This window comes from Eumetopias jubatus, unplaced genomic scaffold, assembly GCF_037043125.1.
Source record: "Eumetopias jubatus isolate StellerSeaLion01/CBP00866 unplaced genomic scaffold, mEumJub1_p1.0 scaffold_10, whole genome shotgun sequence".
Lineage (NCBI taxonomy): Eukaryota > Metazoa > Chordata > Mammalia > Carnivora > Otariidae > Eumetopias > Eumetopias jubatus.
This window is the reverse complement of record NW_028274816.1, coordinates 29,200,196-29,223,610: the sequence shown is the minus strand read 5'-3', so window position 1 is coordinate 29,223,610 and position 23,415 is coordinate 29,200,196. Positions and strand designations below refer to the sequence as shown.

General features: G+C 37.7%; 1 protein-coding gene across 9 annotated transcripts in view; it reads right to left on the bottom strand.

Moving 5' to 3' along the window:
- CNTNAP4 (contactin associated protein family member 4) overlaps window positions 1-23,415 on the bottom strand; it is a 258,259-nt gene that overhangs the window by 111,047 nt on the left and 123,797 nt on the right. For all 9 annotated transcript variants that reach the window (XM_028095590.2, XM_028095603.2, XM_028095618.2 and 6 more), the window contains one exon: window positions 1,298-1,445. In XM_028095590.2, the coding sequence (XP_027951391.1) occupies window positions 1,298-1,445 (148 nt within the window). The remainder of the gene's footprint in view (window positions 1-1,297; window positions 1,446-23,415) is intronic.

Here is a 23,415-nt window from a genome sequence, read left to right as displayed (position 1 = left end):
TCCCTCTGCCTGCCGCTCCCCCCGCTTGTGCTTGCGCTCTCTCTGACAAATAAATAAAATCTTAAAAAAATTAACATTATTAATATTACTATTATTGCTCTTATTATTATTACTCTTGATATTCATACTGTGATCACTATTCTGTAGGCCCTGGCAGGAACAAAAGGCTGGTCAGTTACCTTTATTGGTGGTTGGGCCGGGAGGGTGGGGGTGGACGGTGCCGGGAACATCACCAACCAGTGCAAGGAGACCTGCAGTCTGTACACCACAGTTTGTCTGTCTGACACAGTTTAGACAATGTCAACAAGTTGCCTGCCCCCTGCATGACATGCTTTCCCTTCCTGCAAATAAAGTGAACCAGAGCCTAACTTGACTTATATCAGAAAGCGATAAAATATGTGTGAAAAAAAGCTTTCGTGGCTAAAAAATAAAGGTTCACTAGAGGAAGAGTGATATAGAGGAACTGAACAGTCCCAGACTCTTTTCTAGATTCTTCTGCGTGCTAGGCGTCAGATGCTGGGCAAATTACGGAATCTCTCCAAACCTCAGACTGTTTATCTGATAATTGTAGATCATATTAACTAACTCATTGTCCTATAATAAAAGAGCATCTAACAGGATGGTGTGGCTTGAGGTAGGCTATCAATAACTCTTAGGCCCCGCCCCACAAAAAGATATAATAAAATGCTTCATTAAGAGGAGACTAAGTGAAATCTGTGGCCTCTCACATTTTTTATGTGAAAGTATTTCAAACACATTTTATATTTTGGCAGAGGTCTTTACTTTTTCTATGAATTTATGCTGAAGGCACAGCACGTTTATAAGTGAGTTATGTGGCATATTATTTTTAGGCTGGAGAGACATTCTTTCGTGTCCTGACGTTTGACTGGTTACACTAAATGGAACACTGTATCTTTTATTAAATTCAGGGTGCCTAAGTGAAACATCATCAAATATAGTCCATGGGGGGAAAACTCTAATACTTGAAAAGTCAGGGTCTAGTTAATAATAGATTTGGGTAAATGGATTCACATACGTCTATAAACAGGTATCTGTATCTATTTATCTCTTTAAGGATCGATCTATCTATAAAATGCTTCCATTTCTGATTTAAAATATAGAGCCAAATGCTAAAGTCAATATTACCATGTATGGGCACAAAAAAAGCTTTCCACAAGAATCATTCCTGTTTTTATATCTCTTTACATAGCTGTAAAGTCAATTTCAGCATGCAGGTTGGCTTTCAAAACATCTCCTTTGAAATCTATGTCAGTGTGTTGGATAAACAAACACTTACTGTAGGCACATCCGAACACCTCGATCCGCATTCCAATTCTGCCCCTGGGGTTCCACTCTAAAGGAATGAAGCGCAGAAATCGGGCTTTGATAGAAGGCTGGAGTCTATAGTACACAACACTGTCTGCATTTGCATTTCCTGAAAAGCCCTAAAAGAAAAGGGAAAGAAGGAAATCAATGCATGTGGAGAATATCTGTTTCAGCCTGTGACCTAGGACATCAATGAACAATGTCTGACTTGCTTTTTTACTGTAAAAATGGCTACCTTCTTCAAGAAAATCATATTACCAGTTACACAGTAATGTCCCTCCACCCACAGAAGGTACCATTGCCCAGGCTTTTCTTATATATTGAGAGTAGTTGAAATTCCACCTTCCCCATTAAGCCAGCTTTCAACCATGATACCCTCAATAAAATTTCTATAAAGCTCAGATTAGACTTAAAAGGTATTAACATTGTGAACAGCACCAAAAAAATTTGAGAAAATCTTCCAGTATTCAAAAAGTAGGATCTGATTCAGCAAAGAAGTTGCCTGCATCACTGATGAATGATAAAACTTAGGACGTGTTTCTGCTGTTTCATTTTCTCCTCTTATTAACATAAACAAAAGTATCTCCCAACACTTCATTCAGAACACTGTGATAACAGGCTGTTCAACTTCACGGCCCTGCCAGATACGCACATTAAGAATTGCTACATGTCAAAGTTATTTAATAAAACAAAAATAAAACAAAAGCACCCGTATTAAAAAAATTGTTAAGGGAAATTGGAAGCAATAATAATTTGGAAAGATCTATAATTAGACTTACAGACTCTAGAATTTGAAAGCTAGAAAGACCTTGAGAATGATGCTAAGGTAGCACAAAGTGCAGATAAGGAAATTAAAGGTCAGAAAGGTAGAAAATAGGGGCGTCTGGGTGGTTCAGTTGGTTAAACATCTGCCTTCAGCTCAGGTCCTGATCCCAGGACCCTGGGATCAAGCCCCGTGGGCTCCCTACTCAGCTGGAAACCTGCTTCTCCCTCTCAAATAAATAAATTAAATCTTTAAAAAAAAAAGGTAGAAAATAACCTCCTGGTGTTTGTGAAACTGTTGTAAGGTGAGACCAAGAGCTACCTTCCTTCCGCCATATCAGGGTGCATCTGCCTAACCCGTAGTTCACCTGCAAAACTCACATACTACAGCCCCTAATATCGGGGCAGCTTTTATTTTCACCTTCATGACAAATGGTAAGGCTTTATGTGTGAAAATGTCAGATGGAAGTTGTTCGCAATAATTTATATTTTTTATTTCTTCTTCTCCTTCTCTGCCACCCATCCTCCCTTTCTCCTTCTCCTCTTCCCCCTTGTGGTTTTTTCCCCCTTCTGTAACAATCAGCATATGCCGGAACAAAATAAGCGATCTATCCAGGCTCTTGGTAGGTCGGCTGACCATGACTGGGTCAGCCTCATGTAAGTTGCACAAGACAGAGGCGAATACATTAGGAATACCAACACACAGGGAATCGGCTCATTTACCTACCTTTCCTTCTAGTTCACAAATACCCCTTTACCAGCATTTACCAAAACATTTTTTTTAAAAAAGTGTTTGGTGTTTCATAGTCAAATTAATTTGATTTGACTCTCCTTATCAATCGATTCTCTACCTCCTGCCACCACCTCACCAATACTCCGTACACCCAGCTCTCCGGCTCACGCACCACAAGCCTTCTGTGATGGCACCTCCAGATCATATCCCAAATCCGGACATCTGTCTTCGTCTCATCTATGACCACCCAGCCCCACAAAGCATTACTTCACCCGAACTATCTCAGTTACATCCTCCTCACCTCTTTTGGTCTCCTGTTCCCTGTCACCATCCCCATCCACAGCCCTAATCTCTTCCCCTCTGAGCAGTCAGGAATATCTTTAAAGGTAAACCAAACCGTGTCACCCCCAACCCCATTGCTTCATTTGCCACTTAGAACAAAATCCAAGCTCCTTATCAAACATACAGTCTTTGACAACACCCTCCATTATGCTTTCACCACACTGTACCCCCTGGAACAACCAAGCTCAGTCCTGCTTAGAGCTTTGCACCAGCTGTCCACACTACTCCAAAAGTTCTCTGCACAACCAGCTCCTCTTGCCATTTCAGGCCTTGGTCAAAATGTTACCACCTAAGTCAAACCCTTTCTAATCACAGTTTCAAAAGCAGTGTACCTGGCATACCCCTGCATCTTACCTTCCTATTTTGTTTTCTTCATATTACTCATTATTTGGGGCCTTCTTTTGTTTGATTATTGTTTGTTTGTTTATCTTATCTCACTAGAAGACTAGCTCCATTAAAGCAAGGACCTTCAGTGGCCTCCATTCACAGTACCTAGAACATGGCTTGGCTCGAAGTGATTCACAGTAAAATATTTGTCGGATGTGTACATTTGGGAAAGATTGGGCTTAAAAACAAAACAAAGTTCAACAGGTTCTCAATTACAGAACCTCTCAGCATGTCAAATGTAAATGTGCAAATGTGCACTGAATCTCCCATGACCTAGAGAGTTATCCAGTATGTTTTCAACTATTAGATCCACATTCCTAGCTACTGGTTCCTACAACATAAATAAAATACTGTATAAACCCACAGATATTTTAACTCTGATAACCAGACCCTTCTAGAAAGCCCCATTCCGCCCACTAGTCAAAATTTTATACTCTGGGCACTGGGGTGTGCGTGTGTGTGTGTGTTTGTGTGTGTTTACAGGCTCTCCAAACCAGGGTAATGTGCATCCAGGGTTGAGGCCCTGGTCCATCAACATTCAATCCTAATCAGACCCTATTACATTTCAATTCTATTTTCCTGGGTGCCACTGGCAGGCTAATACAATTTTGATTTCTTTCAGTGAACAGCTGGGTGATGAATCAGATAACCCTCCAAAAGAGCTCACATTTTTCCAACATTAATGTACGGTCACAGATTTAGATAGATGCCACTATGATGATCTTAACATCTTAAGGGATTAGGAGAAAAGATGCACAGTGGCAGTGGCAACAAACAGGTAAGTAGAATGGGGAGGTCTACGAATGGTAATCTTTCACATTTTACCCGATTGATTTATGAGTTATTTAGATTTTAAGAACATAAAGAAGAAATATAAGGTGCTTACCTTGTATATGTAATAAAAATATCTTGGCACATTCAAAATTTTAAGCAGCTTTTTCTTACAAAGGGCAAGGGAAATTGTGAGGTGGAGGGTATGGGATTTTTAGCACATCCCCATCATATCTGGATTTTTAAAAATGAACATGTATTAATTTTACAATAATTAGTAAAATGAAGTTAAGACATAGACATAGAAGTGTGTGTATATAGTGACAGAGTAGGCAGAACATTATTTCATAATGCTCTGAGTACCTTAAATAACTTTCTAGTATCAACGTCATTGGGAGAATATGCACCATTAATTAACTATGATTTAACTGAATAGTAACATTTGTCTCGTCTTGCTCCCCATGTTGAAATTTTTTCAATACATAGGATAACAACAAAGATTTTGCCGTGGAATTCTGTATTTAATGGGTATTTTTTCAGAATGTTAGTGAATGAGGCATGGGGTTGATGTTACATTACCTCATAAATTAAAAGTTCTAGGCATACTACCAGGTTTCAAACGTATTTCCTTTGCCTAAGAGGTATTTCTCAATTTGCTATGAAGATTTTTGTCACACCATCACAATTCATAAATAAACACACGGATTGAGGGGACCCTGGTGGCTCAGTTGATTAAGGGTCCAACTCTTGATTCTGGTTCAGTTCCTGATCTCAGGGTTGTGGGATCAAGCCCTGTGTCAGGCTCCACACTCTGTGTGGAATCTGCTTGGGACTCTCCCTCTCCCTCTCCTTTTGCCCTTCTCCCTGCTCATGCTTTCTAAATAAATTAATTAATTAATTAATTAATCTTTAAAAAAATAAAATAAAAATTTAAAAAAGAACACATGGATTTAAATTGCTTTTTTTTTTAAAGATTTTATTTATTTATTTGAGAGAGAGAGCATGAGAGAGAGCACGAGAGGGAAGAGGGTCAGAGGGAGAAGCAGACTCCCTGCTGAGCAGGGAGCCCGATGCGGGACTGGATCCCGGGACTCCAGGATCATGACCTGAGCCGAAGGCAGTTGCTTAACCAACTGAGCCACCCAGGCGCCCTTAAATTGCTCTTTTAAAAACATATTTTTACTATGTGGATGTTTGTCTTCCCTTTTATTATAGATTCTGAATTTTGGTGTCTGTCAGAATTACATGAGGAGTTGTTTAAAAATGCAATTTCTAGATCCTGCACCTCATGCACTAAATCTGTGAGTGGGGCCCTGGAATCTGCATTTCTAGTGCATACCAAGCCCATTTGTGCTGTTGGTCTTCAGCTGGCTTTGAAAATTTTTCTGGCTTGTGGATAAACCATGCTCTTTTCCCCTCCCTACATTACTGCAAAACTTTTCAGAGAAGGAAAACATTTGTGGAGAAGGGTTCACCAGGGCTAACTTCCAAAGAGAGAAATAAGTAGCAAATGTGTTCTGTGTTATCAATCTAAAGATCTTCAGTGTGCAACTCTGTGTCTCAGCATCAGGTGCAGAAGAAATATATTATGTAGCTGTAATACTTCCATCAACCCTATAAAGTAGTCATTTTTGTACCCACTTTAAAGCTGAGGATAATGAAAATTATAGAGATTGTGTGCCTAAAGCCACACAGCTAGGAAGTGGCAGAGTAAAGATTTAATCCCAGGATTTTCTGACTCCACAGCACATAATTTAGCTAAGCTATCAGTAGGCCTCACTCTAACAGAACATGAAAGCAAACAACCCACCCTAGAGGAAGCTTGATATTTTGTTGGAGGCCTCCCCACCGCCTCCCCCACCCGCTGGCTTTTTCTCATAATTTACATTTAAAATCTTTGACACACTGAGAGTAATGCAACTTAGATGATTGCTGAACATAGCTCTACCAGTTAACATTTACAGCTAAAAGGACTATTCTATAAACTTTATATTTTCTCAAAATTATTGGAGTAGAATAAAAATAAAAGACAAATGTTTGATAATCAGTAGGACTCTTGCATAAAATGATAACCTCCTAATAGATACAGAATGTAAAAGAACATGCCATATTTCATCAAATATATAAAATATCTACAAATAGAAGTAAGGTGATGTGTCTTATGTGATAAAAATCAAAAGGTCTTAATTATATTTTTCTTTTCTTTGAGGCTTGATGATTTTCAAACTCAATGAGGTATTCGTAGATGGTTTAGAAATGTATTCTAACCAAAATAATTTATGGAGTTAATGAATTAAAGTTTTTCACAAGATTTTAAGTATTTCCATAATGATTCTAAAGTTTATGAGGAGGTGTAATAGCATTAATCTATTTTATCAATATTAATTGAGCAACTCGTCTATGAAAGTCAAGATGCATAAAGGGAAATGCCCATATGGCAGTCCATAAGGGGACCCAGAACACTGCTGTAAGAAATCAGAAGCACGGGACCACTTACACGTAGTTATACAGCAGGCTACATAATTACATAAAAATTGGTTTTGCTCTCACCAAAATAAACAGCAATACTAATATAAATTCAACATGACAAGCAGGCACAAATGCAAACCCCCTGACCTCTCCTGTTGTGAAAATTCATGTGACTTACATATGACCTATTTCCAAGTACAACTCGTTTTGACACAGTCAGCTGACATGCAGACACTAAATGCATCATAAAAACATGCTGTCTAACGGAAGTCAGCCCTTTGTTTTATGATGTTGGTTATAAATATTTACCAAGTGTGCCAGTATGCCTCCCAAGAGGTTGTCTTGTCTAAAAACCAAAAAATGCAAAAGAAAAGCGAAGAAAAAATGAATACTCCTGAAAAGCGGGTAACTTGCTAACATAAACCCAGATAAGAATAACTTTTAAACATATGTTGAACAAGACTGTTGTAACTATATGTATAAATGCTGATTCTCTCTTGAGTGTGAATGTCATTCATTTATTGTAATAGAGAAATAGCAATGAGAGTACAGAAAGCAGATTAGAAAATTAAATTTTGTTCCGTGTATATAATACATCTCAAATTTCAAAATAAAATAGAATTTTATTAATATAAAATCAGTTTCTACCACACCTCTCTGAAAATATTCACTATCTTTAAAATCTTTATTTGAAGAGATACCAAATTATTGGCAATATTCCAATAAGGTCCCATGCCTTGGCCACTTTATTAGAATCTGTGGAGATACCAAATTGTAAAATACACTGTTTCAGCCCTTTTAGCATAAAAAGGTTTCAATTCTCAAGATGGCAAGATCAAATGGCAAGAGTGAAAAAGCATGTGAAAGATACAACCTTGGCTATATTTCATAGCTATTGTTCAGAGATAGCAATAAATTGTTTTATGGAAGATACGTGGACAGGTCATTATGCTTAAATTAATATTGGGGTAATATATGTCCAGTTTTGTGGAAGACTAAGATTTTATTGAGATGAAAAATAACTTCTAGCTTAAAAAAATAATCATATTATGGTTGGTAGACTAGGAAATTCTGAACAATCCTCCTGCTAGAAAAGCTGTACAAAATGAAAAACAGGGAATGAAGTGCTAAAAGACAATAAAACATTAAATGCCCAAGATGTGGGAGAAGAAGAAAACCTAAGGAAGCGAGCCCTACTTTTGAGACCCTTTACCCTTTCTAAGATTCCTGAAGAGAACCTGAGATATGAAACACCTGAGGAGATCTTTTTACAACTTCACAGGGTTAAAGACAAAATTTTAGTTCTAGGTCCCCCAAGGATGAGAATATCCTATAAGCTTCCTACAGCTTAGGATACAGGGTAAGTCAGAGACAGACAACTCCTTACAGGGACTAAAATTCAGCCTCCTATCTTCTCAATAAGATTAAGATGGTCAGAGATGTCAAGTGCTCATTTCTACCTGCAGAAACAAATATAGTTATACTCCGTAGAAAGATATCCTTCTAGGTTGCAAATTGTTCATTCTTCAAATATGATGTCCTATACACAATAGAAAGTAATAAAGCAGCAGCAAAATCTGTTCTTAAATGGAAATTTGGAGAGATGGGACACAGAGGTGGTGAAGTCAGTTAAGCATCTGACTTTTGGTCTCAACTCGGGTCATGATCTCAGTGTTGTGATCGAGCCCCGTGTCAGGCTCCACGCTCAGCATGGAGTCTGCTTGAAATTCTCACTCCCCTCTCCCTCTACCCCTTCCACTCATGCTCTCTCACTCTCTTTCTCTCAGATAAATCAATAAATCTTTTTTTGAAAAAAAGGGAAACTCAGTGTCTTGGATACACAGACACATACATTAGTAAATAGAAAAGCATCAGCTCTATATTTAAAGCACTTGGACATCATTCTTGTTCTCTAAACAATAAGAAAGCTGGACAAACTTAAAATCAATGACCCTTCTTAGACCTATCTGAACACTGAGGTTACATGCACTATGGACTGGATTGTGTCCCTCTAAAATTCGTGTTGAGGCCCTAATCCCAACATGATGGTGTTTGAAAGTGAGACCTTTGGGAAGTAATTAGGTTTAGATGAAGTCATGAGGGTGGGACTCCCATGATGGGATTAGTGTCATAATGATGAGATGAGAGACCAGAGCCAGATGAGGACATGGTGAGAAGGCTAATATCTACAAGCCAGGAAGTGGGTTCCCACCAGGAACTGAATCAGCCAGCAACTTGATCTTGGACTTTCCAAATTCCACAACCGTGAAAAATAAATGTCTGTTGTTTAAGCTACCCAGTCTACAGCATTTTGTGACAGCAGCCTAAGCTGAATGAAACACATGGCAAACTACCACCCTGAAATCTGGAGAAACAAGACCATCCAAAGAGTCAGAGCTGAGATCTGTCTACCTAGAGCAGAAGCCACTAGTGCCATAAACTGATAGGGCTGCTTATGAGGTAATATTGATAAATCGACAGAGGCTAAGGGTGGACTGGCATGAGAGAGAAACTCCTGAGGACCACAGTCTTAGAGGACCCCCACATTTCTGTGAACTTGACTTCCAGGAACCTTTCCATGCTCTCTGTGAAGATCAGAAAAGGACTCCCTCCCAGCTCCGGCAGGGAGAGGAGAAGGTAATCATTGCAAAATATGCCCAGAGTGTTCTGTACACCAAAGCCCTACTGTCCAGGGGAAAAGACTGCCAGAGCCTCATCCCAATTAGCAAAGAACATTCCTCCCACTCTGGTTTCTCTACTCTCCATGTCCCACCTAAGGGAACAAATAGTCCTCAGGAGTCAATAGCCAGAGATGCCTGTGTGGCTCAGTCATTAAGCATCTGCCTTCAGCTCAGGCCACAATCCCGGGGTCCTGGGATTGAGCCCTGTATCAGGCTCCCTGCTCAGCTGGAAGCCTGCTTCTCCCTCTCCCACTCCCCCTGCTTGTGTCCCCTCTCTTGCTATGTCTCTCTCTGTCATTAAAATAAATAAAATCTTAAAAAAAAAAAAAAAAAAGGAGTCAGTAGGCAGGAAAAGAAGTAAGGGGCAGAGGGAAACAAGCCACAACACTAGAGAAACACTAGTGAAGGTCACAGTCCCAAGACAGAGGCCCACTAAGAACACTGACATTTAGTTGGAATATTATAGAATGCTCTCTTATCCTCATATCATATCATCATACCAACAGAACTCTAGTATAATAATACTGGATACTAGCTGAAAGAACTACAAACACAGACTACCTTGGAAGAAGACCCCAAAGTCAAGAGGAGAGGAAAAAACAAGAGTCCTAGATAAATTTGAAGCTTCTGGCACCTACAACACCTACAGCAAACAGTAACTACAGCCCAATTCCTCGTCAGATTAATATAAATCCTCACACGAAAAAACGTACTCACTTCAGTTCCCATTACTAGATACAACATGTCCAGATTTCAGCGAGAAATTGCAAGGCATGCCAAAAGGCAAGAAAAAACACATTCTGCAGAGACAAAACAATCATCAGAGCCAGTCTTACATATGTCTCAGATGTTGGAATTATCAGACTAGGAATTAAAACCAACCGTGATTAATACGCTAAGGGTGGACAGCATGCGAGAAAGACGGGTAAGATACACAGAGAGATGAAAACTCTAGGAAGAAAACAAAGGGAAATATCAGAAATCAAAACACTGTGACAGAAATGCAGGATGTCTTTGATGGGCACATCGATAAACTCAATACAACTAAGGAAAGAATCAGTGAGCTTGAAGATCAGAAAACACAAACTTCCTAAACTATAATGCAAAACGAAAAATGCAGAAGATAATATCCAAGAACTGGGGATAACTGCAAAAGTTGAAACATGTGCATAAGTGGAATACCAGAAGGTAAAGAAAAAGAGAATGAAATGGAAGAAATATTTGAATAATGGCCAACAGACTTTCCAAAATTATTGACAGACACCAAAGTAGACCCAGGAATTTTAAAGAATAACAAGCAGGTTAGAAATCAGAACAAACTCTATACTGAGTCAAAACATAATGAAACTGCAGAAAACCAAAGACAAGGAGAACATTGTGGAAGAAGCTGAGAAAAACAAATACCTTACCAGAAAGGAATGAGGATAAGAAGTATATTGGACTTCTATCAGAAAACACGTAGGTAGGAAGAGAGTGGAGCAAAATATTTAAAGTGTTGAGAGAAGTAAAAATAAACTTAGAATTCTACACCTGGAGAAATTATCACTCAAAAGTGAAGGAAAAAATAAAAACTTTCTCAGACAAAAACCAACAGAAGTCATTGCTACCAGACCTGCTTTGCAAAAGCATTTAAAGGAAATTCTTTAGACAAAAGCTTAATGATAATCAGTCAGAAACTTTCAAAGAAAAGAAGAGCATTTGAGAAGGAATAAAAGAAGTTATAAGAAAATAATTTTTCTTATTCTTAGTTATAAGATGACTGTTTAAAGAAATAATACTAAAAATGTATTGGGTGATTATAGCTTATGGATAAATTAAATTAATGGCAGCAATGTTGCAAGGGATGAGAGGGAGGGACTGGGAATACTCTAAGGTACCTGCGCTACTTAGTAAGTAGCATAACGTTATTTGAAGATGGTCTTTGATAGGTAAGGGCAGTCACTAGAATTTTTTTAGGTATATCAATATGGAAAGAGATAAAATTGAATAATACAAGATGCTCAAATTCAGATAACACATTAAAAGGGGGGCAGCAAGAAACAAAAGACAAATGCAACAAACAGAAAATGGTTACAAACATGGCAGATATTAATCCAAACATATCAACAATCACTTTAAAAGTGAATGGTCTAAATACTACATTAAAAGACAGATTGTCAGGGTATAAAGAATGAGACCCAACCATATGTTATCCACAAGAAATCCACTTTCAATATAAAAGACTAAAATAGATTAAAAGTAAAAATAAAAAAGATATACTATGCTAATGTCAAAAATCCAAAACCAGCAAAATTAAAATCAGCAGATCAATAAAATAGTAATTAGCAAGAGTTGATTGTGCATATAAGAATAGTTCAAGAATTGGGAGCTTTCAAACCAAAATTGCTCTGAAGGTTAGAGGTGTGTGTGACATTACAGAATGGCTTATAAAGTGAAAATGAGGAAGCTGTTTAACCTTTGTAGTGACTGGTTATTACAATGGAGGTTTCCAGATGGCAGGGGATTGATTAAAAATGGTTATCTTAACCATTTTTTGGAAGATGACTTAAGTTTCACTTACGTTCATGAAATAAACTAGATTTAGTTTTGCTTATGGGGCTTAAATGGTTTTGTATGCTCAGGGAATTTTCAAGTTTGGTTTTCATTTTGTATTTTAGCCTAACACTAACACTGATCTAAAAAAAGCTGGAGTGGCCATATTAATTTCAAAGAAAGCAGGCTTCAGAACAAGAAAGATTATCAGAGATAAACAGGAACATTGTATAATGGCAAAGCAATCAATTTTTCAACATGGTGTAACACTCCTCTATGTGTAACACATAACAACAAAGGGTCAAAATACATGAGGCAAATACTGATAGAACTGCAGGGAGAAATAGACAAATCCATTATTATAGTTGGAGTAGTTGATACATGAAAAAGACAGAAAAAGAGTAAGAATATAGAAGACCTGTATATCAGTATTAGTCAACTGGATCGAATTGACATTTTAGAATATTCCATCCAACAGCAGCAGAAACAGTCCTCTCAAGATCATATGAAACATTCACGAGGACAGACTGCATTATGGGCTCTAAAACACATGCTCACAAATTTTACAGAAACTGTAAACTGTACAAAGTATGCTCTTAGACCACAATAGGATAAAACAAGACATAAGAAACAGAATGATAGCTAGAAAGCCCAAAAATATTCGGAAATAACCCAAGAGCTAAGGCAGATGTCTCAAGTGAAATTTTAAAAAAACTGATGTAAATGAACATAAAAATATAATTTATCAAAATCTGTGAGATACAGCAGCATTTGTAGCATTAAATGCATACATTAGGGGAAAAAAAACCCCAAAGACCTAAATAAATAATCTCAGTTTCCATCCTATGAAACTAGACAATATAGAACAATATAAATATAAAATAATCAGAAGAAAAGAAATAATAAAAATTAGAGCACAAATAAGTGAAATTGAAAACAGGAAAACATAAGAGAAAGTTAACGAAATCAAAAGCTCTTTCTTTGAAAAGTTCACTGAAACTGATAAATCCCCACTCATGCTGTCCAAAGAAAAGTAAGAGAGAAGACCCAAATTACCAATGTCACAAGTGGAAGAGAAGTCACTGGTGCTGAGCACATGGACATTAAAAGAAAAAAGACAGAAGACTAATGTGTTAAGGATGGATGTTAAGACATTAGGGCAAAAAAATACAGTATATTAAAACCAAGAATGAAATGCAAAGTAAATGATAAAAATAAGGCTTTGAAAGGACACTGAAATTAATGAAACCCTAGCTAAACTGATCAAGGAAAAGAAAAAAGAAGAGACAGAAATAATCAATATCAGGAATTCAAAAGAGCATCCTACTATGATCCCATACAAGTTAGAACGATCATAAGAGGTTACTTTGAATAGTTTTTGACAATTAAGTGAGCAAGTTCTAAACAGACAGCAACTTGCCAAAACAGAGGAAAAACAGGAAAATCTGAGTTGCCTATCTCTGTTGCCAAAATTAAATCCATAATTTAAAAATGTTTACAGGTGGAAAATTCCAGGCCTTGTGAATTTTCTAAAGATTTAAGGACATTTAAACATTTAAGGACAAAAAACAGTGATCTTATACAAACACCTTCAAAAAGTAGAAAAATAGAATGCTTCCCAACTTGTTTTGTGAGGCTAACTTAACCTTGATATCAAAATCTGACAAGGAACTTTCAAGAAGGAAAATAAAAGCCAATCTTATTCGTAAACATAGATCCAACTATCCTTTAAAATAGTTGCAAAATTAAAATAGAATACAGAAATAAAGAAAAAGTTTCATAGATCATAACTTTTTAATCAAGTTTCTTCCAGGAACACAAGGATTGTTTAATATTTAAAAATCTTTCAAGGTAATTAATCAAACTGAAGAAAATATGATCTTCTAAACAGATGTAAAAAGAGCATTTGATTAAATTCAACATCTAAATGTGATTTAAACTTTTAGCTAAAAAGGGAATTTCTAAATCTATAAAGGACATCTAACAAAAATCTTACAGCAAACAGTCACATGTTATAAGAAATGCTGAGATCTGCTTTGAGTTTGAGAATCAAAGTATGTTCTCTATAGACCCTTTCATTCCACATGAGGTGAATACTTTAATTAGGGTAAGAAAAATACTGAACAGGTAATATGGATTGGAAAGAAAGAAATAAGCCTGCTGTCATTCATAGGTAGCATGACTGTTCATGTAGAAATTACTTTATAGCATGTGGTTAGCAAATTTGCTGAATGAAATTCTATATATGGATATAGATTGAATTTAGACACCTATTAGAATGGCCAAAATCCACAACACTGCCAATACCAAATACTGGTGATGATGTGGAGCAACAAGAACTTTCATACATTGTTAGTGAAAATATAAAGGGACAGGAATCACGAAGATACTCTTGAAGAAAAACAAAGTGGAAGATTTTCTTGCCTGGGTATCAAGTCTCAGAATGTTACAAAAATAATAGAATGTCATATTGGCAGAAGATTACTCAAACAGACCAGTGGAACAGAAAAGAGAATCCAGAAACAGATTCAACATAAATGGGGACTGGGTTTCTGACAATGTTTGCAATGCAAATCAGTTAGAAAAACAACAAACAAACAATAAACCACCTCTTTTAAATGCACAGAGCTGGGTTGATCAAATATCCACACTGGGGGGGAAAGAGAAGAAGAGGAAAAAAAAAAAAGGGAAGGAGGAAAAAAAGGAAAAGGAAGGTTGATCACTCCCTCAAATCATGGGCAGAAAGGCATTCCAGTAAGACTGTAAAGCTAAATGTGAATAGAGCTAGCAGATGTGCTAAAAGATAGCACAACTGGATATCTTCACAACCTGGAGGAGGGCAAAGGTGTCTTAATCATGACGCAAAAGGAAAGGCTGACACATAAGAGGAAAGGTTGACAAATCAGAATATATTAAACTTAAGAACTTCTGTTCATTTACAGATGTTGAAATAGTGAAAAGAGAAGCCACAGAATGGAAGAACCTATTTTTCAGTATATTTGTTTCCAGGATTTATAGAGAACCACGGAGCAATAAGAAAAAACAGGACAAAGAAATATCCAAATGACTAGCAGACCTATGCAATGGAGTCCAGCCTCATTAGTCAAAGGACACTGTAAATTCAAACCACAGTGTGAGAGATCTGCATTCCAACCAGAATAGCTAAAATTGAGGGAAACATTAAAATTCTAAAATTAAAAGAAAACTGGTAATACCAAGTGTTGTCAAGAATGTGGAAGACATGGAATTTTCATACACTGTGGTGAGAGTATAAATAAATATGATCTCTATAAAAAGTCCTTCACATATTCCACTAAAGTTAAACATATACTTATTTTATTTATTTATTTATTTATTTATTTATTTATTTATTAAAATTTTATTTATTTGACAGAGAGAGAGACAGCGAGAGCAGGAACACAAGCAGGGGGAGCGGGAGAGAAAGAAGCAGGCTTCCGGGTGAGCAGGGAGCCCGACGCAGGGCTCGATCCCAAGAACCTGGGGAAAAAAATTGGAATTTTTAGAAGTCTGCTCCACTGGGGGACATCGCTCCAATGGCTAAGGGGGGGGGGATCCTTTGCTGGGACAGTGTGGTCTCAGGACCCTTGGGGTCACAGAAAGACCGGGGGTGCCTGAGTGTGGCAGAGCTCCCAGGCATTGGAGTGGGGAAGCCAGCTGCAGAGACAGAGCCGAGGCATGGGCTCTCAGCTCGGTGTTGCCATAAACCGTGATCCGAGGCACAGTCGGGCCACTGCTCCTCCAGCAGGGCCCCAACAAGCGGCAGATCCGGAGAGACTCCCCTTCCTTCCCTGGGAGGAGAGGCATGGGAGTCCACCCCAGGAATCTGCTGGGTTTGGAGATTCCAAACGGGGTCATGTGCCAGAGATAGAAACGCTTGGTCACAGGCCAGGTGAGTATGTAGTGCGGCCGGAGACCGGGGAGACAGGAGTGATTGACTGCTTTTCTCTGGGGCCTCACTGAGCAGTGGAGCCCCACGTTCTTGGCTCCTCCAGGGCCAGAGATTGCAAAGCCACCATTTTCACTCTTGTCCTCCGAGGCTGTACGGAAAGCTTTCAGGGAACAAAAGCTACCGAAAGCAAACACCAGCAGATTACTTAGCCCAGCTGCTGGCAAGGGCGATGCAATTCCACCTTGGGCAAAGACATTTGAGAATCTCTGCAACAGACCCCTCCCCTGACAGGACTCCAGCACTAGGGGAATACAGCACATAGAATTCATGGCTTTTTTTCCCATGATGCTTTAGTCTTTCAAAGTTAATTTTTTAAATTTTCTTTATTTTTTTCATTTTCTATTTTTTTTAATTTTTCTTCTTTCCTTTTTCAACCAACTTATCAATTCCCTTTTTAAAGTCTATTTTTAATTTTCATCTTTACACTCATATTTCTCCCTTCATCATATTTATCCTTATTTTTGTACATATATATAAGTTTTTCTTTCTTAAAATTTTGGGAGGCAGTTTCTTCTAAAAGACCAAAACACACCCAAAATCGTGTGGTTCTGTTCTATTCACCAGCCTGATCATATCCTTTTTTTTTTTCCCCTATCCTTTCCCCCTGTTTTCGGGTCTCTTCTGTTTCTTTAGATTATATTTCTCTGGGGTCATTGTTACCCTTTTAGCATTTTGTTCTCTCATTCATCTATTCTCGGGACAAAATAACAAAACAGAAAAACTCACCTCAAAAAAAAAGAACAAGGGGCAGTACCAACTGCCAAGGACCTGATCAATATGGACATTAGTAAGATGTCAGAACCAGAGTTCAGAATGACGATTATAAAGATACTAGCTGGGCTTGAAAAAAAGGATAGAAAATACTAGATAATCCCTTTCTGGAGAAATAAAAGAACTAAAATCTAACCAAGTCGAAATCAAAAAGGGTATTAATGAAGTACAATAAAAAATGGAGGCTCTAACTGCTAGGATAAATGAGGCAGAAAAGAGAATTAGTGATATAGAAGACCAAATGATGGAGAATAAAGAAGCTGAGAAAAAGAGAAATAAACAACTACTGGATCACGAGGGGAGAATTCAAGAGATAAGTGATGCCATATACGAAAAAATATTACAATAATTGGGATCCCAGAAGATAAAGACAGAGAGAGAGGGGCAGAAGGTATATTGGAGCAAATTATAGCGAAGAACCACCCTAATTTGGGGAAGGCATCAAAACCCAGGAGGCACAGAAAATCCTACTCAAAATCAATAAAAACAGGTCAACACCCCAAAAATCTAATAGTAAAACTTACGAGTCTCAGAGACAAAGAGAAAATCCTGAGAGCAGCTCGGGACAAGAGATCGGTAACCTACAATGGTAGAAGCATTAGGTTGGCAGCAGACCTATCCATAGGGACCTGGCAGGCCAGAAAGGACTGGCACCGTATATTCAGGGTACTAAACGAGAAAAATATGCAGCCAAGAATACTATATCCAGCTTGGCTGTCACTGAAAATAGGAGAGATAAAAAGCTTCCAGGACAAACAAAAACTAAAAGAATTTGTGAACACCAAACCAGCCCTATTAGAAATATTGAAAGGCATCCTCTAAGCAAAGAGAAAGCCTAAAAGTAAAATAGACCAGAAAGGAACACAGACAATATACAGTAACAGTCACCTTACAGGCAATACAATGGCACCAAATTCATATCTTTCAATAGTTACCCTGAATGTAAAAGGGCTAAATGCCCCAATCAAAAGACACAGCGTACCAGATTGCATAAAAAAAAACAAGACCCATCGATATGCTGTCTGCAAGAGACTCATTTTAGACCCAAAGACACCTGCAAATTTAAAATGAGGGCGTGGAAAACCATTTACCATGCTAATGGACATCAAAAGAAAGCTAGGGTGGCAATCCTTACATCAGACAAATTAGATTTTAAACCAGACTATAATCAGAGGTGAGGAAGGACACTATATCCTACTTAACGGGTCTATCCAACAAGAAGATCTAACAATTGTAAATATCTATGCCCCTAACATGGGAACAGCCAATTATATAAGCCAATTAATAACAAAAGCAAAGAAACACGTTGACAATAATACAATAATAGTAGGGGACTTTAACCCCCCTCTCACTGAAATGGACAAATCATCTAAGCAAAAGATCAACAAGGAAATAAAGGCTTTAAATGACACACTGGACGAGATGGACTTCACAGATATATTCAGAACATTCCATCCCAAAGCAACAGAATACACATTCTTCTCTGGTGCCTATGGAACATTCTCCAGAATAGATCACCTGGGTCACAAATCAGGTCTCAACCAGTACCAAAAGACTGGGATCATTCCCTGCATATTTTTGGACATAATGCTTTGAAACCAGAACTCAGTCACAAGAGGAAACTTGGAACAAACTCAAATACATGGAAGCTAAAGAGCACCCTACTAAGGAATGAATGGGTCAACCAGGAAATTAAATAAGAATTTAAAAAATTCATGAAAACCAATGAAAATGAAAACACAACTGTTCAAAATCTTTGGGATGCAGCAAAGGCGGTCCTAAGAGGAAAGTGTATAGCAATCCAAGCCTTTCTCAAGAAACAAGAAAGGTCTCAAATACACAAACTAACCCTATACCTAAAGGAGCTGGAGAAACAACAGCAAGTAAAGCCTAAACCCAGCAGGAGAAGAGAAATAATAAAGATCAGAGCAGAAATCAATGAAATAGAAACCAAAAGAACATTCTGTAGAACAGATCAACAAAACTTGAAGCTGGTTCTTTGAAAGAATAAATAAGATTGATAAACCCCTGGCCAGACTTATCAAAAAGAAAAGACAAAGGACCCAAATAAATAAAATCATGAATGAAAGAGGAGAGATCACAACCAACACCAAAGAAATACAAACAATTCTAAGAACATATTATGATCAACTATATGTCAGCAAATTAGATAACCTGGAAGAAACGGATGCATTCCTAGAGATGGATAAACTACCAAAACTGAACCAGGAAGAAACAGAAAACCTGAACAGACCCATAACCAGTAAGGAAACAGAGAAGGTAATTAAAAATCTCCCAACAAGAGCCCCAGGCCAGATGACTTCCCAGGGGAATTCTACCAAACATTTAAAGAAGAATTAATACCTATTCTTCTGAAACTGTTCCAAAACATAGAAATGGAAAGAAAAGCTTCCAAAGGCCAGCATTGCCTTGATCCTAAAACCCAAAGACCCCATCAAAAAGGAGAATTACAGACCAATATCCCTGATGAACATGGACGCCAAAATTCTCACCAAAATACTAGCCAATAGGATACAACAGTACATTAAAAGGATTATTCACCACAACCAAGTGGGATTTATTCCTGGGCTGCAAGTTTGGTTAAACATCTGCAAATCAATCAATGTAATACAATACATTAACAAAAGAAAGAACAGGAACCATATGATCCTCTCAATAGATGCAGAAAAAGCATTTGACAAAGTACAGCCTCCTTTCTTGATTAAAACTCGTCACAGTGTCGGGATAGAGGATACTTACCTCAATTTCATAAAAGCCATCTATGAAAAACCCACAGCAAATATCATTCTCAATGGGGAAAAACTGAGAGCTTTTCCCCTAAGGTCAGGAACGCGGCAGGGATGTCCACTATCACCACTGCTATTCAACATAGTACTAGAAGTCCTAGCCTCAGCAATCAGACAACAAAAAGAAATAAAAGGCATCCTAATTGGCAAAGAAGAAGTCAAACCCTCACTCTTTGCAGATGATATGATACTTTATGTAGAAAACCCAAAAGACTCCACCCCAAAACTGCTAGAACCCATATAGAGTATTCAGTAAAGTGGCAGGATATAAAGTCATCCACAGAAATCAGTGGCATTCCTATACACCAACAACAAGACAGAAGAAAGAGAAATTAAGGAGTCAATCCCATTTACAACTGCACCCAAAACCGTAAGATACCTAGGAATAAATCTAACCAAAGAGGCAAAGGATCTGTACTCAGAAAACTATAAAATACTCATGAAAGAAATCGAGAAAGACACAAAGAAATGGAAAAATTTCCATGCTCGTGGATTAGAAGAACCAATGTTGTGAAAATGTTTATGCTACCTAGAGCAATCTACACATTTAATGGAATCCCTATCAAAATACCATCAACCTTTTTCAAAGAAATGGAACAAATAATCCTAAAATTTGTATGGAACCAGAAAAGACCGCGAATAGCCAGAGGATTGTTGAAAAAGAAAAGCAAAGCTGGTGGCATCACAATTCCAGACTTCAAGCTCTATTACAAAGCTGTCATCATCAAGACAATATGGTACTGGCACAAAAAACAGGCACATAGATCAATGGAACAGAATAGAGAGCCCAGATATGGACCCTCAACTCTATGGTCAACTAATCTTCGACAAAGCAGGAACAAATGTCCAGTGGAAAAAAGACAGTCTCTTCAACAAATGGTGTTGGGAAAATTGGACAGCCACATGCGGAAGAATGAAACTGAACCATTTCCTTATACCACACACACAAATAGACTCAAAATGGATGAAAGTCCTAAATGTGAGACAAGAATCCATCAAAATCCTAAAGAACACAGGCAGCAACCTCTTTGACTTCAGCTGCAGCAACTTCTTCCTAGACACATCACCAAAGGCAAGGGAAGCAAGGGTAAAAATGAACTATTGGGAGTTCATCAAGATAAAAAGCTTTCACACAGCAAAGGAAACAGTCAAGAAAACCAAGAGACAACCTACAGAATGGGAGAAGATATTTGCAAATGACATATCAGATAAAGGGCTAGCACCCAAAATCTACAAAGAACTTAACAAACTCAACACCCAAAGAACAAATAATCCAATCAAGAAATGGGCAGAAGACATGAACAGACATTTCTGCAAAGAAGACATCCAAATGGCCAACAGACACATGAAAAAGTGCTCAACATCGCTTGGCATCAGGGAAATCCAAATCAAAACCTCAATGAGATACCACCTCACAGCAGTCAGAATGGCTAAAATTAACAAGTCAGGAAACGACAGATGTTGGCAGGGATGTGGGGAAAGGGGAACCCTCCTACACTGTTGGTGGGAATGCAAGCTGGTGCAGCCACACTGGAAAACAATGTGGAAGTACCTCAAAAAGTTGAAAATAGAGCTACCCTATGACCCAGCAATTGCACTACTGGGTGTCTACCCCAAAGATACAAATGTAGGGGTCCGAAGGGGCATGTGCACCCCAATGTTTATAGCAGCAATGTCACAATAGCCAAACTATGGAAAGAGCCTAGTTGTCATCAACAGATGAATGGACAAAGAAAATGCGGTATATATATCCAATGGAATATTATGCAGCCATCAAGAAATGAAATTTTGCCATTTGCAATGACGTGGATGGAACTAGAGTATATTATGCTAAGTGAAATAAGTCAATCAGAGAAAGACGAGTATCATATCATCTCACTGATATGAGGAATTTGAGAAACAAAACAGAGGATCGTAGGGGAAGGGTGGGAAAAATGAAACAAGACGAAACCAGAGAGGGAGACAAACCATAAAAGACTCTTAATCTCAGGAAACAAACTGAGGGTTACTGGAGGGGAGGGGGGTGGGAGGGGTGGGGTGGCTGGGTGATGGACATTGGGGTGGGTATGTGCTATGGTGAGTGCTCTGAATTGTGTAAGACTGATGAATCACAGACCTGTATCCCTGAAACAAATAATACATTATATTTTAATAAAAAAATAAACTACAAAATAATAAATAAATTTAAAATATTAAAAGTTAAATGAGGGGTGTCTGGGTGGCTCAGTCAGTTAACCCTCTGACTCTTGATCTCAGCTCAGGTCTTGATCTCAGGGTCATGAGTTCAAGTGCTGTGTTGAGCTCCACACTGGGCATGGAGCCTACATGAAAAAAATTAAAGTTAAATGAAAATAATTATGCTGACTCTGTAAAAGAAATAAGTCCTTAATGCTTTAAAAAATAGTTCAGTGAAGACAATCAAGATTTAAATTTGCACGTATTTATACAAAAGCAAAAAGAGAAGATTTTGAAGAATACTTCATTAAAATTGTATTTTTCACTTTTGTGCTTTCCTATATCATTAAGAGCACCATGAGAAGTATTTTTCAGCTTCAGATTTTAGATATCATATAATTTTTCATGAATTATACCGTAAAGAGCTCCATTAACATCTTTCTTTTTACCATTAATATTACAAAGATAATGGCATTCTTACGACCATTCCCATTATATAACTATTGTCCACTGATGAAAGAAAACTACTGCATTCTCTCTTAGAGATATTATAAAATTCAAAGTAAATTATTCCTCACTTCTGCATTCTACTAATGTTTTTATACAGTCTTTCTAATATATTGATTAGTCCTCAGAGTCTTTCAGAATGCCACTTATTTATTAAATGACTGCTAATCATTTTTCCAAGTACAAACTTAAATATGTGTTTAGAAAGAGACTTAAAAAAAACCAACCAATGTTTCCAGCAGGACAAAACAAAATATCCACTTTATTATATTTAATTTGAAAAACTGAACTGTTTAAAAGCTTGCACAGAGCTCTCACTCTGGCCTCTGAAGCCATTCATTATTTAACATATATCAAATACATTATAGTACTAATGTATATTGTATATACACTAATGTATATTGTACATTGTGACGTACATTAAATACTATGTACAATATTTAGCTGGTGAACACTGTATCTTCACTTAGATCAAAACCTAAACTTTCACAGGTCACTCAGGAGCTAGGTAACCTCAGGTGTGTCTAACTGCAACACTCAGTCTTAGCAGATACAAAGATTGATGGCCTCTGAAGCATTCTTTTTAAAGTTGGTGTCGACTTTAAATTTTACCAAATATTTTTAGGACACACAGATTAAAATACAATGTGGTATTATTTTGGGTTGTTCAACCTTCAGAGTCTGTATAATTTGGTAGCACAATTAAAGTTTCATTACACACACAGTCAAAGAAAAGCCTACTTTATTCAGTAATAACGTAATCAGGGTGTAAAAACGTGCATTCTTAACCTATTCTTCACCAGAGACATGCTCATCTGCCTCCTGGGAGCAGAGGGTGAATAAATGCACGCAGCAGGCACTGGGTTAGAGAGTCTGGCACAAAAGTGTTTTTATTTCAATCAATAATAACACCTGCCTACCTGCACTGCCGTTTGAAACACTGCCAGATGTAACAAAACAACAAAACAAACCAGTAAATGGCTCCCATACCCATGGGTACCTTGATATAGATAAATGGAACAAAGAACACAGGGAACTTAAATGCCTTAATTGCATGTGCGCCATTCTTAATGCTAGGATGCCTGAGATTTGGAAAATATTTCCTCTACTCAACACAGACGACATAAACTCATTTACTCATGTTCAAACAAATACTGCTTTTAGCTCTATAGACAACTCTTC